The sequence below is a fragment of the Eurytemora carolleeae genome, unplaced genomic scaffold (genome assembly GCF_000591075.1).
Source record: "Eurytemora carolleeae unplaced genomic scaffold, Eaff_2.0 scaffold430, whole genome shotgun sequence".
NCBI lineage: Eukaryota > Metazoa > Arthropoda > Copepoda > Calanoida > Temoridae > Eurytemora > Eurytemora carolleeae.
In genome coordinates this window covers 201,983-218,185 of record NW_019397707.1, presented here as the reverse complement: position 1 = coordinate 218,185, position 16,203 = coordinate 201,983, and the positions used below count along the sequence as shown (strand labels likewise).

At 32.4% G+C, this 16,203-nt stretch overlaps 1 protein-coding gene across 1 annotated transcript in view; it reads left to right on the top strand.

Moving 5' to 3' along the window:
- Positions 1-16,203, top strand: part of LOC111715568 (phosphatidylinositol 4-kinase alpha) — a gene marked incomplete in the record, with an annotated part of 46,064 nt that overhangs the window by 14,868 nt on the left and 14,993 nt on the right. Inside the window, 22 exon segments of the mRNA XM_023490927.1 lie at positions 252-335; positions 2,545-2,655; positions 3,211-3,359; positions 3,446-3,515; positions 3,592-3,645; positions 3,884-3,999; positions 5,282-5,394; positions 6,255-6,286; positions 6,603-6,685; positions 8,099-8,180; positions 8,453-8,568; positions 9,098-9,170; positions 9,637-9,716; positions 10,188-10,311; positions 10,629-10,699; positions 11,369-11,450; positions 11,512-11,575; positions 11,946-12,061; positions 12,303-12,361; positions 13,051-13,177; positions 14,753-14,855; positions 15,142-15,199. Coding sequence (XP_023346695.1) covers positions 252-335; positions 2,545-2,655; positions 3,211-3,359; positions 3,446-3,515; positions 3,592-3,645; positions 3,884-3,999; positions 5,282-5,394; positions 6,255-6,286; positions 6,603-6,685; positions 8,099-8,180; positions 8,453-8,568; positions 9,098-9,170; positions 9,637-9,716; positions 10,188-10,311; positions 10,629-10,699; positions 11,369-11,450; positions 11,512-11,575; positions 11,946-12,061; positions 12,303-12,361; positions 13,051-13,177; positions 14,753-14,855; positions 15,142-15,199 — 1,967 coding nt within the window.

Sequence of the window (16,203 nt, the reverse complement as noted above, 5' to 3'; positions counted from 1 at the left end):
ATTGTTAAGATTAAAGAAACTGTTCTCTTATATTGTTATATATTGTTAAGATTAAAGAAACTGTTCTCTTATATTGTTATATATTGTTAAGATTAAAGAAACTGTTCTCTTATATTGTTATATATTGTTAAGATTAAAGAAACTGTTCTCTTATATTGTTATATATTGTTAAGATTAAAGAAACTGTTCTCTTATATTGTTATATATTGTTAAGATTAAAGAAACTGTTCTCTTATTGTTATATATTGTTAAGATTGAAGAAACTGTTCTCTGATTTCTGGCAGTATTGTGTTGTTATGGGGTTTACTAGTGAAGAGTCTGGGGTCTGGCCACAGGTTAGTTTAGTCTTATTTAGACAATTTAAAGGGACTGCGCGTAATTTCAAGGAACTCCTTTCTAAGGTGACAATGCCCGATTCACAGCAGTATCTTTATATGATTAATAATTAAAAAAAACATATCGTTCTCTAGGTTTAAAAATGTTTAATTTGGATTATTATTGTTTTCATCAATTAGTAGAAATGTTTAAGTCATTTTTAATAAATCAGTTTTCAAAATTCAAAGCTATCAAATTCTTACTAGGATAAGATAAAGCTTTTAAGGGTACTGTTGTGAATCGGGCATTGACACTTTGCAGGGACGGTCATGTGCTGGGCAATGAGTAATCTATTTAGTGCTGTATTTAGTAATGTTGTTTAGGTTTAAATTTTGTTCTCGAAAAGATTTTTCTCTATTACATTTGGCGAAATTAAAAAACCGTTTAAACTTACATTTTTTCTTAGATTCAACATTTCCCAAGTAAAAGGACAGACCGACTTTGTATGGTATTTAAACTGAGTATGCAGTGTTGTGGATAAATTCTTTAGGATTTATTTGAGACATATAAGACTTTTTAAAGATCTGTAAATCCTGAGTTGGAGTTCAAAGTTGACGTTCAAATACGTACTTTTGGCTGGATACGTTTTCAGAATTTTTTTTTTTTTAATTATTAAATAACGACAACAAAAAAAAGTAAACAAAATTCTACAGTAAACTAATTAGTTGCTTAGGAACAGGTTGAGAAAATAAAGATTAACTCTTATCTTATTCAATAGTTAGTTTCTATACTCTTTCTTTAATCACAAATATTTTCTGCAGATTTTCTGGAATTTTTAATAAAAAGACGACATTTGAAGAATTTGAAGAAATCGGCGAACAAATTCATAGAAAAAAGAAATTCTATATAATGATGAAAAAGGAAATAATTAATTCTAACTTCGATTTATTGACAAAATTCTTTTGAGAAATATGTTCCTCAACATCTAATTAATGCATGTAGCGATGAAAGGAATAAGACCAAATGAATAAGACCAAATAAACTGACTGAATATATATTTATCAAAAACAGTATTTATACTAGATGCAGTATATCATAATCTAAACAATAACATGTGAAGTATGGAATATGCTGTGTACTGCATTCCAGGAATCCAGGGGCGCCACATAGTATGAAAAGAGCAGGGACTCGGTAGAAACCAATTTCGGGCGCTTCAACGAGAGGATTTAATTCCGACAAAAGAATCACGTCGGGGTCACCAAAATGTAGCGACGAAAGGAATAAGACCAAATGAATAAGACCAAATAAACTGACTGAATATATATTTATCAAAAACAGTACTTATACTAGATGCAGTATATCATAATCTAAACAATAACATGTGAAGTATGGAATATGCTGTTACTGCATTCCAGGAATCCAGGGGCGCCACAGTACTATAGAATTTTTACTATATTTTTCGTCGTCATTATTCAATAATTTTAAAAAACCGATTCTGAAAACGTATCCACCCAAATTCATAATTTTGAACGTCGACTATGCACTCAAACTCAGTAATTATACATCGTGGAAACGTTTTGTATGTCTCAAATGAATCCTAAAGAATTTGTCCACAACACTGCATACTCAAGTTTAACTACCTTACATAGCCGGTCTGTCCCTTTAAAGAAAATTTGCAGAGCGAACAAGTTGACTCACAAACACAGAGTCGCGGCCCTGAGCTTACCCATATATCTTCCTAGCCGCATCCATATGAATTTTCCGGCAAAATGTCTTTACTTTTAAGGGCATATTTCCTCCTAAAAAGTATATTTTGTTCATACCTGTTGATTTTGATCTTTTCTGTAAAGGTTAAGGAAAGGAGAAATTCAGTTTTTACCAGAAATAATCGCGTGCAATTCAATATTTACCAGAAATAATCGCGTGCAATTCAATATTTACCAGAAATAATCGCGTGCAATTCAATGTTTACCAGAAATAATCGCGTGCAATTCAATATTTACCAGAAATAGTCGCGTGCAATTCAATATTTACCAGAAATAATCGCGTGCAATTCAATATACATCAGAAATAATCGCTTGCAATTCAATATATACCAGAAATAATCGCCTGCAATTCGGTTTAAAATTATCTAAATCTATGTCTTTCTATTTATCCATCTGATAATTTTAAAGCAAGTAACTGTCCTAATCTCTAATCACTAGGATTGGTATAATCTCTAATCTCTAGGACTGGTATGATGGGGTGAAAGAGATCTCGATTAAATCTCCGAAACTTACATTCAACTCAGCTCAGAGATCTGATCTCAGACTAATATCATTCACATCTGCAATAGCTCAGGTATAAACAGTTCTTGAGGATAAAAAGTTTGTATATGTTATTATTTTAGGACGGAGTGAGTTTAATGTATCATTATGGGGACGGAGTGAGCTTATATGTATATATTATTATTAGGAGGGAGTGAGCTTATATATATTATTATTAGGACGGAGTGAGTTTATATATATTATTATTAGGACGGAGTGAGTTTATATATATATTATTATTAGGACGGAATGAGTTTAAATATATTAATATTAGGACGGAGTGAGCTTATATATATTATTATTAGGACGGAGTGAGTTTTAATATATTATTATTAGGACGGAGTGAGCTTATATATATTATTATTAGGACGGAGTGAGTTTAATGTATTATTATGAGGACGGAGTGAGCTTATATGTATATATTATTATTAGGAGGGAGTGAGCTTATATATATTATTATTAGGACGGAGTGAGTTTAAATATATTATTTTAAGGACGGAGTGAGCTTAAATTTATTATTTTAAGGACGAAGTGAGCTTATGTATATTATTATTAGGACGGAGTGAGCTTGAATATATATTATTTTAAGGACGGAGTGAGCTTGAATGAGCTTCATGAGCTGAAGAATCAGCTGTTGACCCAACTGGAGCCTCCGCCTAATATTGTAACTCTACTGAAGCAATATCAGTTTCCTATACTGGTATACCTCAAATCAGTGTTCTGGCTCGAGTATCTCAGGAAAGTCTCATCTTCTCTGTCATTTTTTTGTGGTAAATTTGGCACTTTATAGAAAGTAACCTAATTTGATGAGACGACTCTATCAGGATTCACAGCAGCAAGAAGGCGACATTCCATATTCTCTTCGACTACCTGGAGGATAAAGCAATTCAGAAGGTAAAGTCGCCATATTAGGACGATGTTTAAAAGTCGTCTTTGCCTCACGCGATATTACATATTTCTCTCTATCTAGGATAAGACGGGTGTGTATGACTGTATCTGTTCAATTGTGGAGAAACTTTTCAAGGAAAAACTTGTCATTAACAAAGATTTAGTAAAATTTTATTGTTTAAATTTTTCAAGTTTGTATTTTTGTTCTTAAAATGTTTCTTTTAGAGCTTTATCTAAATCTTTTGTTGAGTTAGTCTAGGATAGATTTTATTTTCAAGATAATTTATATTCAACGAGTGAATATACTTTGGGTGGTGGTGGGGGGGGTTCTACTTATGTCTTTTATCGTGATCTACAAGTTGACCCGTATCCAGGAATTTCTGGCTGTTATGGCGGGTCAACCTAAATCTGCAGCTCGCGAACTAGATTTGGAAAATCATGCAGAAATCCTTCTCATTCATTTCAACAATCCGAACAAAGCAATCCAGAGGTATATAGTTTAATAGATTGGCATGTTCGGTTCACAATAAACATGGGCAGTGCTTAAGATCCGGAGCCGGATCTTTTGGAGCTCCGGATCTTTTGGATACGCAAGATTTTGGCTTCCTGGATCCGGATCCGCAAAAATATGCGGATCCACGGATCCGGATCCTTGTAATATATCAACCAAAAACTGCAAAAGAAAACATTTTTACTCCTAAACCCCAAATCTGAACTTTTGAAAAAAGAGAGATTATAAAAAATTTCCTCATTTCTGAATGGTTCATCAAGTTTAAGGATAAATATAAGCGAAAAAAAATAAAACAAAAATTTGAAAATTATTTGTTGTTAAACAAATCAGTAAATCTTAAAGATATGACCTGGATCCGGATCCATTTTTTTCCAGTGCGGATCCAGGATCCGGATCCGCATCAAAATTGAATGGATCCTAAGCACTGCACATGTGAATTCAGCAACGATTTTGATATCGTCTTTCTAGATGATTTTTGATTTTGTATGGTGATGCCTAATAGGAAAGCTTTAATCCGTCTGCTAGGGTTCAGAATTTGTTGTTTTTATGTTTTTATTGCATACAAACTGGAGGGCCCGGTGTTGCCCGTGAAAAAAATGCTTAGCCTAGAACACCCCCTGGCCAACTATGAGTGTCCACAACAAATTTCAGCCCATTCGGTCTGAATATATATATATATAAATGTCTTGTTTTATTATATAGACTGTATTGTACTTAATAATATCAGAAATTCGTGTTTACAAACACAGTACAGTTGGTTTCTCTTCACTGTTCGGTGTTTATCTTGAAGAAATGTTACAGAACATCATACAACGTTTTGCAGAAATGAAATATACTCTAGCAGACGTAACATTATTTTGACCTTTGAAATTAGGTAACACAAAGCTAATTCTTTACTAAGACGATTTGGAAGTCTTCTTTAAATTACCATGTTTATTGGGACACCCTGTACTAAACTGCAAATTCTGGAGTAGAAAGCAACTCTCCTCATATATATGATTTTTTTTTTAAATGTCTTAATGACAAAATATTTTATCAACTAATTCAAAAAAAGGAATTCTCTTTTAATAAAAAAAAATCTTCAACTTTGTCTTTGTCTTTTTCCTAGAAATGATAAAATCAATTTTATTAAGTTGAAAAATCAAATTTGACTGTTCGATTTGATCTTATTTCTTCCTAGAAATGATTAAATCAATTGCTAAGTTGAAAAATCAAATTTGGCTGATCGATTTGATCTTTTCTTGATTAAATGAATTATTAGGTTGGCAGATAAGTTTCTGTCTAACATGGTTGATCAATTCCCTCATATTCTCTGGTCCAGACGTGTTCTGTACTCTATGTTGGACAAGGTAGTATTATGTCTGATTCACAATGGTACCTTTAAAACCTTTTTTAGGGGAATATTCATACAAATTGTCTGTCTGTAACTTTTACACGTCAAAACGACTGAAGCAATCGGGTCCAATATTTTTGTGAGACGTCACAGGACCCCTGGAAAGGTTTATGAATGATCAGAAAATCAAAAATTGCCTCGAAAAAATTTTGAAAATCCACGAAAAAATATTTTGAAATCCACGAAATTTTTTATTTTTGTTCACAGATAAAGCAACAATTAAAAGTTGAAATAGAAGAGCCCGAACGCCGAGTCTGGTATTCATATGTTTGTTTACTTCTTCCAAAGCGGGCATCATTTCTTTGTATAAAATAAATACCAAAATATATCTAAATACCGCGTAGTAACTAGCTAGAAGAAAAACAGGTGAATAATGTTAAACATGATAATTATCCCAGTTGTTAGATATATATTCTACCGGTTATACAATAAGGATGAAACATTTTCACTAAACACAAATCAAGTCGTAAATACTACTGTGTTTTTAAACAGCATTTACTAAAATCATTTTTCCATAAAATCAAAACTAANAGCCAGTGTTCACAACCGACCTAGTTAATCTATATAATAGGAATATCTTTAAAACATCTCTGTACATTCATATCTTTCAAGATGAAAAATGTCGTCTTATGCGCAATCTATCTTTATCTATGAAAGAAACATATTTTTATTTTTAATTCAAGATAAATTAATAGCCCTGAAATATGAATGCAATTGATATATTAATATTAAACTCATTTTTCCGCGGCATTTGATCTTAAATATGTAATACGACATTAAAACTATTGCTAAGTATTTATATTGGTTTTACTGTACTAATAAATTGTTATAACATGTATAGGATTTGAAATGACATATCAAAGCTATAAGCAAGTTTTTATGTAAGTTTTATATTCAGACTTTATAGGAATAAATTCCGGTTTTAAAAAATAAGTCTTATCATGAATTTGTTTTCATTTTATAACTTAGAATTGTGTTAAATAAAGCGGTTTTAATATTTGCACTTTAAGATATATTCCCTTTAAGTACAGGGGCTTTCTAAAACATTTGCACAGGGCAGTCCAGTATGCTGAAGGATCTATCTATCTATATTATTTATCTATCTATCTATCTTTCTAAATTATCTATCTATCTATCTTTGTATAATCTATCTATCTATCTATCTACCATTCTAACTGTAAATATTTAGGTTGGTCACAATACGGGGCAGTCCATTATGCTGAAAGATACCCAGGCAGAAAGGGAGCAGATGGTCAAAGACTTTGCTAACAGGTTGCCAATCATGATCAATCAATTTATAAATTAATCAATAAATCAAGCAAGCAATTCAAATCAATCAATCAAATAAGCAAACAATGTTTAGATTATAATCAGTTTATCAAGCTATTAAGTAATCAGTTATTTAATTTATCAATTTATGTACAAACAACTAATCAATCAATGTCAATCAATAAATCAATCACTTTATCAGGTAATCAATCAATTAAGCAAAAAATTAACCAAACCAACAATCGATTAATCGATCAATTTATCATAAAGTTATCAAGCAATTATTTATTCAATTTATCGGTCATTTAACAATTGATCAATTAATCTACTTATTTATCTCAGTCTCTCTCACTCTGCCTGTCACTCTCTCTCTATACCTCTCTATCTATCCAATTAACTATCAATCGATCAGACAATATTTTTTATTATTTTAACAATCAGTCTTTCAATTACTCTATTGAAATATAAATATATTTGTTTTCTTGATGAAAGTTTTTAACATTTTTTATGTTTTCTTCTCTTTTTTAGCTTTTTAATTAATATTTTACTCATTAAAGGGACTGTATGTGTAATTTCAAGTGACCTTCTGTCCCGATTCACAACGGTACCCTTGAATAATCAATGAATGATCAATAATGTGGAAGATATTGTCGTTTTTCTAGATTTTGCGTCTGTTCCTTGATCAGACAAACCTTTTAAGGGTACTGTTGTAAATCCAACTTTGCATGGAGGGTCACTTGAAATTACGCATACATTCCCTTAATGGGACTGTACAGGAAAAATGAAAGGGGGTAAAGGCTGAAAGGGGGTATAGGCTGAAAGCTAATCACTTTAGCTCTTGATCGCGACACATGAAAGTAATATCTGATGTTCATGTCTCGAGAAATTGATATAAAACTGTGTCAAATCTATACGAAAATTAATATATATACAATTTTGTATAAAAGTAGTAGGTTTAAACAGATCATATTCACCAAATAAGCAACCAATCTGAAAACGATGATATCCCAGAGAAAGCTAATTGTAAATTAGGTTTACTTTTATATTTGTTATTTCTATTTTCAATAGATTTCATTCATAATATTATTTTTAAATCCGTATTACTGGACCAGAAATTCCACCAATGGCAGTGAAGTAAAGTGGTCACGTGATACAGGCGGAGACACGTGACCAGTATACTGCTCTACCATTGGTGATAGTTCTGGTCACGTGATTTAAGTTTCAGATTTTCAAAATTTTACATATATGAATTTTCGTATAATTTTAACACAGTTTTATATCAGTTTCTCGAGACAGGAACATCAGATATAACTTTTATGGGTCGCGATCAAGAGCTAAAGTGATTAGCTTTCATTTTCCCTTTACTGTCCCTTTAATATGTTTTTATTCTCTTCTATCTCCCATTCTGTTGTCTAGGTGCAAGGCTATTATAGAAGAGGCCGTGAAGTGGGCTCCTGATACTATGCGCTCCCACCTCAAGGAGTATATAAATAACAAGGTACAGCAGGGAGATGTTTGGGCACCCCAGGGATGGAGATTGGAGAAGGGCGGATATTTATTAAGAATAATGGAGGGAGGGGGGAGGATATGGGAAAATCTTCGAATTTTGGGTGAAAAGTATCAAAATGGTAAATTTTTCCTTTTTTAGTCAGTGCATCAAAAAGTAAATTGTATACCAATTACCAAATATAAAATGAGATTATGGATTAGTAGTTCTAGATTTGTATTATTTGTCACTCAACTGCACATTCTGTTTGCACTGTGTTGTAGGGGGATGAGGGTACAGGATCCCACGCTGGTCTGTCTCTAGCTACTGAATGTGTTCATAGCTTTGCATCTCTTAATTCACTTTCTGATAGCTTACCTTCAACATACCAGACATCCAGGTATGCTATCATTATACCAGACATCCGGGCATACTAACATTATACCAGACATCCAGGTATACTAACATTATACCAGACATCCATGTATACAAACAATTATACCAGACATCAAGGTATGATAGCATTATACCAGACATCCAGGTATGCTAGCATTATACCAGACATCCGGGCATACTAACATTATACCAGACATCCAGGTATTCTAACATTAAACCAGACATCCAGGTATACTAACATTATACCAGACATCCAGGTATACTAACAATTATACCAGACATCAAGGTATGATAGCATTATACCAGACATCCAGGTATACTAACAATTATACCAGCCATCCAGGTAAACTAACATTATACCAGACATCCAGGTATATTTCCTTTGTACATACCAGACATCCAAGTTTACTATCTTAGTACATACCAAAAAAAATTTATGTGATTTTCAAAATCTTGGCAACATCAAATCTTATCTTATATTTTAACATATTTTTTTCAAATTGATTTGTTTATTCTAACATGATTTGTTGCAGACCAACTTGTGTAAAGAATGACACGAGCAGTTTCTTTTCCAGTCTTTCACAAAGGAAAGCATTTAGTGGCAGGGTAGGTTCTATTTATAGTTTATAATAAATTTATACAAACATATTTTGATTTTTAGATTTTTCATTTATCATTGATCAATTGATCAATTGATCAATTGATTTTTTTATTCATTGATTCATTGATTCATTTAGCCATAGCTCCATTTGACCCATCGATCCTATGATCTATTGAGATTCATTGAGATCTATTGAGATTTATTGAGATCCATTGAGATCCATTGAGATTCATTAAGATTATTGAGATTCATTGTGATTTATTTAGTTGTATTGCGATTCATTGCGATTCATTGCGATTCATTGCGATTTATTGAATTCATTGAGATTCATTGAGATTCATTTAGATTCAGTGATTCATTGGTCCAATGATTCGTTGATTCTTTGGATTCATTTGATTCATTCATTCATTATGCTTTAATTTGAATTAATTATTATATATTACGGAAACAGATGAAATATATTTGATGAAGGTAACCGGTATGCTGGATTTATCAGACGATTCTGATGTTGGTTCACAGGGCTGGGAACCTCTCATGGAGAAACTTATAAAGTAAACTATATAACAACATGTCCTTTGTTACTAGGCTGAGTTTTTCTTAGTTTACGCCATGTTTTGTTTATTGACAGTACATGTTTCGGTTATTTAAGATTAATTAACGCACTATAATTATTTATTTTAGAATTGTTTTAAATCATTAAGAATTTGTTGGTGTTAGCACAGATTAACCAATGTGTTTGTTTTACGCAGATTAGTCACATGTTTGTTTGCGCAAATTAGTCGCATATGTGTTTGCGCAGATTAGTCACATACGCAAATTAGTCACATGTTTGTTTGCGCAGATTATTCACATGTTTGTTTTCGCAGATTAGTCACAAGTTTGTTTGCGCAGATTATTCACATGTTTGTTTACGCAGATTAGTCACAAGTTTGTTTGCGCAGATTATTCACATGTTTGTTTTCGCAGATTAGTCACATGTTTATATGCACAGAAGCAGAGTTACTACAGATTTGTATGCGCAGGAATGTGGATTCTGCAGCGCAGGCTGTTCATGCCGCGCAGGAGACTGAGGAGAAGTTTCCTAAGCTCCTAGAGAAATTCCACGACGCGATATGGAAAATTGCAGGACTCATTGTAGCACTTCAGGCAGCCATTTTGTTTAATCATTTCAATATTACCAAAAAAAGGTTGAAGCTACTTCAAACCCCATTTTTTTTGGCTTAAAATGTTTTGAAGGAAATCAAAACAAATATTTGCTATGAATAAAAAAAGTAATCTTTCTCATTTAAGCTTATTGAAAACTCATGTTCTTCCAAAATTTTCTGATTTAAAAAAATCCATTTCTTTAAGATTAAACAATTTTTTTCCTAGATGTTTTAAATCTTGGTAAGTTTTTGATTAAGCAAGAATTTTTGTATATCTCAAAATTTATAATAAACATACAAAATGGATTTGAACTGCAGGGGGACAAGGGCGTAAAGCCCCCTAGAAAACTGTTCTTTACACTGGCCTACGCCCCTGTTAAACTCTTCAGGTAAAACAGGATAAACCCGGTACGTGGCTCAATATTGATTGCAATGGTATCTTCCCTAATATTCAGTATCGTTAATTAACATCGGGCCAACCACTCAAAACAACCAACCCTGGTTAGGCGGGTCCAAACTGCATAGTAAATTGTGATTGCTTATCTGTAATATCTCATACTTTGTAGTTAAATAAATATATGAATGAATGAATGATTTAATCTTCACTGTGTCTTAAATCTTAAATATGTTTTACCTGTTTGTCGTACTTTTTGACGTACATTTGACGTACGCTTGACGTACGTTTGACGTACGTTTGACGTAGTTTTTGACCCGTTATGATTTTGTCCTTTGTCGTATTTTTGCCCGTTTGTCTTTGGACCCCAAATTGTTTTGTTTGTCGGTTCATCATGATAACATAGCTAATATTTGAAGACTTTTTCACGAACTAAAGGAATTTTGGCAAGTATATTATAAAAATGATTGATGTATAGAGCTGATTGTTGATTTATGTAATGGTTGCTATTTAGAGCTGATGTAATGGTTGATATTTAGAGCTTATGTAATGGTTGATATTTAGAGCTAATGGTTGATATTTAGAGCTAAAGGTTGATATTTAGAGCTAATGGTTGATATTTAGAGCTAATGGTTGATATTTAGAGCTAATGGTTGATATTTAGAGCTGATGTAATGGTTGATATTGTTGAATGCTGGCACTGGGTTCTCTCTGCTTGCTCTCAACATGAACTAGTTTTTCTCCAGGTATATTCAAATATACATGCAGTGAGGGGGGGGAGTATATTCAAATATACATGCAGTGTAAGATCTAGGCGATCCCCTCGCCCCCACAGAAGGAATGCAGTTGGCCCCCCGCCCCCCATGTACAGGTACAGATACAGAATTTACCACAAATACTGAGACAGTAAAGACGACCTAAAAATCTTGAAATCTGATTAATAATGTGGAAGATGTCATCGTTTTTCTGACTTGGAAAGTGTTCAATTCTGATAATTTCTCTATTGTTTCTGAAGAAAGAGAGGCCCAAGTCACTTATGCAGAAAAATCACAAAAGAAAATAAACAGTTTTTAAAAACAAGAACTCGGATATCTAATTCATACATTATCGGACAAGTTTATAAGGGTACATGCCAAGTACAGGGTGTCCCACATCAAATTAGACCGCGTCAATGGGTCTAAATAACGATTTGGGGTTCACTTGAAATTACGTTGACAGTCCCTTTAATGTTTAATGATTAGTTCCTCATGATATCTGGATAAAGTTCCTGCATGAGAGAATAGAGGTAGCTAAGTACTGTTCCCAAGATCAAGTTGAGATGTACACAGACCTTCTTCAACGGACATTCGATATACAGGTTAGTTTATGTACACTGCACACTGTGTACGCTGTACACTGAACAGTGGACAGGTTTATGTATTCTGTACAGTGTACAAGGTATTTACAGGTTCATGTATTCTGTACAGTGTACAAGTATATTTACTGGTTAATGTTTACTGTATGCAGGTTTATTTATCTCAATTCCATTTTTTTACAGATCAAACCTCGTACTCAACTTTTTATCCACAAATCTTTTAATTTATTATTGTTTAATTTAGGTTGGGAGTTCTAGTGGAGCTATGTCTAGACACGTTAGTGCTGCTGGAACTAGATTCAGGTGGACATATTCAACCATACATTCATTTATTTATCTATTATTTTAATATTGTCATTTATTCATTTACTCGTTCATCTTAACATTAATTTATTCATTTATTCATTCATTCATTCATTCATTCATTCATTCATTCATTTATTTATTTATTTATTCATTCATTTATTCATTTATTCATTCATTTATTCATTTATTTTATCAGTCAATTAATCATTTGTTCATTCCTTTCTCCATTCTATCATCCTTTTATTCGTTTATTCATTCATTTCTCCTTCCTTTCATTCATTTATTTGTTCAATTATTCATAAAACAGTAATTTTTAGATTAATTATCATTTATTCATATAAACAATCATTTATTTTTTGATTAATCAGCATTTATTCATTTATTTATTTATTTATTTATTTATTTATTTATTTATTTATACATTCATTCATTCAATCAATCATTCATTCATCCTTTTATTCATCCTATCTGTCATTTATTCATTCATCTCATAATCGGTAATTGCCATCTTTATATGGAGAGTCTCTGAATTTTAGCCTTAACAGTCTTTTAAACTTTTCAAAATTGATTATTTTCTCTCTCTGCAGTACAGCGGATGTATTTGTAGTTTTCAGTTTTGTTGGCTATCCAGGAATGCCTGACTCAACAACTTCAAACACATTTCCTGATATATTTTCTGTCTCTAGATTGTTGAATTGTGGAATGTCTCTTCTGCAGGGTGAAGTACTACCCAAGTCCCTGGCCAAGCACGTTCTTCGGCAGAGAATATATTCATGCTCCCTGGACTTCTTCTGTACAGAGAAAATGTATCCGGTAGGGTTTATCTTGTATATATATTCATGCTCCCTGGACTTCTTCTGTACAGAGAAAATGTATCCGGTAGGGTTTATCTTGTATATATATTCATGCTCCTTGGACTTCTTCTGTACAGAGAAAATGTATCCGGTAGGGTTTATCTTGTATATATATTCATGCTCCTTGGACTTCTTCTGTACAGAGAAAATGTTTCCGGTAGGGTTTATCTTGTATATATATTCATGCTCCTTGGACTTCTTCTGTACAGAGAAAATGTATCCGGTAGGGTTTATCTTATTCTATATACATAAAGTAGTAATCTTTGTTTGTTTGTTTGTTTGTTTGTTTGTTTGTATGTCTGATCATAACTCATGAAACAGGGGCGTAAATTGTATTTATAAATGATTTATTTTCCCCAGAAATTAACGATTTTTTGGGAGAATTAACCGAATTTTTAAGGTGAAATAAACGAATTTTTAGGGGGAAATAACTGAATTTTTAGGGAGAAATAACCGAATTTTTACGGTTAAATAGCTGAATTTTTAGGGTGAAATAGCTGAATTTTTGGGGGAAAATATCAAAAAAAATGTAGAAACTTACTTGTTGTTCAATTTTTTCAATTTTTTTTCCCATATCATTAAAAATCATCCCCCCTTCCACCCTCTTGAAAAATTTGTTTTTTTAATTTAAAAATTCCCCAAAAAAGGGCTAAATAACATCTATCATAATCCAGTTCTGATTCCTAACTAATAGAATCTGTATTTGTCCCACTATGCAACCAATAGATAAAGATAGATTGCGCATAAGACGACATTTTTCATCTTGAAAGATATAAATATACAGAGATGTTTTAAAGATATTCCTATTATATAGATTTGACTGTACAATTCTTGGTGATTTTGCGTACATAAGCTATCTATGTTTATTTTTTATCTATGTAAGCAAGCAATAGCTAAATTAATGTTATGTCAGGTAATTTGAGCCAACTGTCTAAAATGTCTAAAATATATACAATACAATCTCTTTTGGCCAACAGATATGTGTTTCTTTTAACGAGTTTATCTGTACTTTTTTAGTAACCATTCAGTGTACAACAAATTTGTTCAAAGTACTTTGGATCCGTTTTATTTTGGTGCAGATCTGGACCCTGGATCCGGATCTTGTATCCGTCCTAAAAAAAGGATCCGGATCTAGGTCATAAACATTTCTTGATGATTTACTGATATTTTTGAGAAATGAAATTTTCTCATTTTTTCTCTTATTTTATACCGTATACTTGATGAAACATTCAGAGATTAGGAAGTTTTTAATAATTTCACTTTCGTTAACAGATTTGTGAGATTTGTGTTTTGAGATTAACAAGATTATTTTCAAAGGGACTGTAAGCGTAATTTCAAGTGATCGTCTATAATATCTAATCAAAGAGCTCTCTTTAGTCGATGAACTGAACAGTCCAAAAACAGGTCACCGTTGTAAATCAGGCATTGCACGGTGGATCATTTGATATTAACCTTACAGATCCTTGAAGCAGGCTTTTGTTGATATTTTTCCCCCTGGATCCAGGAGGCCAAAATTGATCCAAATCCTAAGCAGGTGAGGTCAGGCCAACCTCTGAAGGAAGATGTTCATGTTCTTCTCAAGTTCTGGAGTTTGATGCTCTCGGACCGGAAGTACATCAAGACCCAGGTGGTCGGAGGTAAGTTGTTCACTTCCGGTTTACCGAAAAACATTGGAATTTCATTACGACAAAGAAATTGGTTTATATTTATTACAGATTATAAATTTCGACAATTCGATATGATAGACTCTTCCCTCTTCTGAGGTGGATGTTTTTGAATGGACGAAATGAGTTAAGCACGCTTGAAGAATAACTAATCTGTTATTGGTTAAATCTCCAATATTCTGGTAGTGAAAGAGGAGACGATAAGTTCATTTTGTTCGTTAAAAAGTTTCTTACTCTTCTTTAATTGTTTATGTTTCAGATATTGAGAGTATCGTGGGGGATACCGGTCCTGGCAATTCTTATGCAGATGTGGCAAGGTAAATACTAGCTTTGTTGTACAGGGTAAATACCTTGTTGTACAGGGTAAATACCTTGTTGTACAGGCTAAATACCTTGTTGTACAGAGTAAATACCTTGTTGTACAGGGTAAATACCTTGTTGTACAGGGTAAATACTAGTTTTGTGGTTAGGGTAAATACTAGTTTTGTTGTACAGGGTCCCACAACGGATAAGACTACAGAGACGACTTTATGGAATACTTTCTTTCTCACATATTTGTATATAACCTTTTGGGCCCTGGAACATCATTTTATAGAAAATCTAAAATTGATATTAAAAGAATTATGAAATATGCTGGTTTCATAATTGACCAATGATCATTTCACATAGACTCTATGCCTTTCACTTTACAAACGATGATTTTCCGCTATAACTATAAATCAAATAAAGTTTTTAATTCGCCTAATTCATTTTATAAAGTTTATTTAACAGCTTTAAAAAATTAGAAATTGAAATGGATAGTGTATTGTACTGTATTAATGTACTCTACTGCATATAATTTGTGAACATTTACATGATTTGTACACTTTGAACTCCCTTTCAGGCTGAAAGGGACTGAAAAAATTNTAAATACCTTGTTGTACAGGGTAACCCACCACGGATAAGACTACAGAGACGACTGTAAGGAATACTTTCTTTCTCTTCCGAATCATTAAATAAGCCATTTAAAGACTACATTGAGTGGAAATATTTTGATATAAAGTAGAATATATCTTTTCAAAATAAAACTTGATTTTTTAAAGAGTTTCAAGTCGTCTTTATAGTCCCAACTTTTGTGGGTTACTCTGCATTTTTCAAACTAAAAAACTGAAAAACTTCAAAATACTAAATAGGCCATTCAACATAGTAATTCGGCCATTAAACAAAGTAATTCGCCCATTAAACAAAGTAATTCGGCAATTTTTACAAATAATATAAACTGTTCAGTGTAACAAGTGCGTTTACAACATCTAGGGGGGGAGTATATTCAAATATACATGCA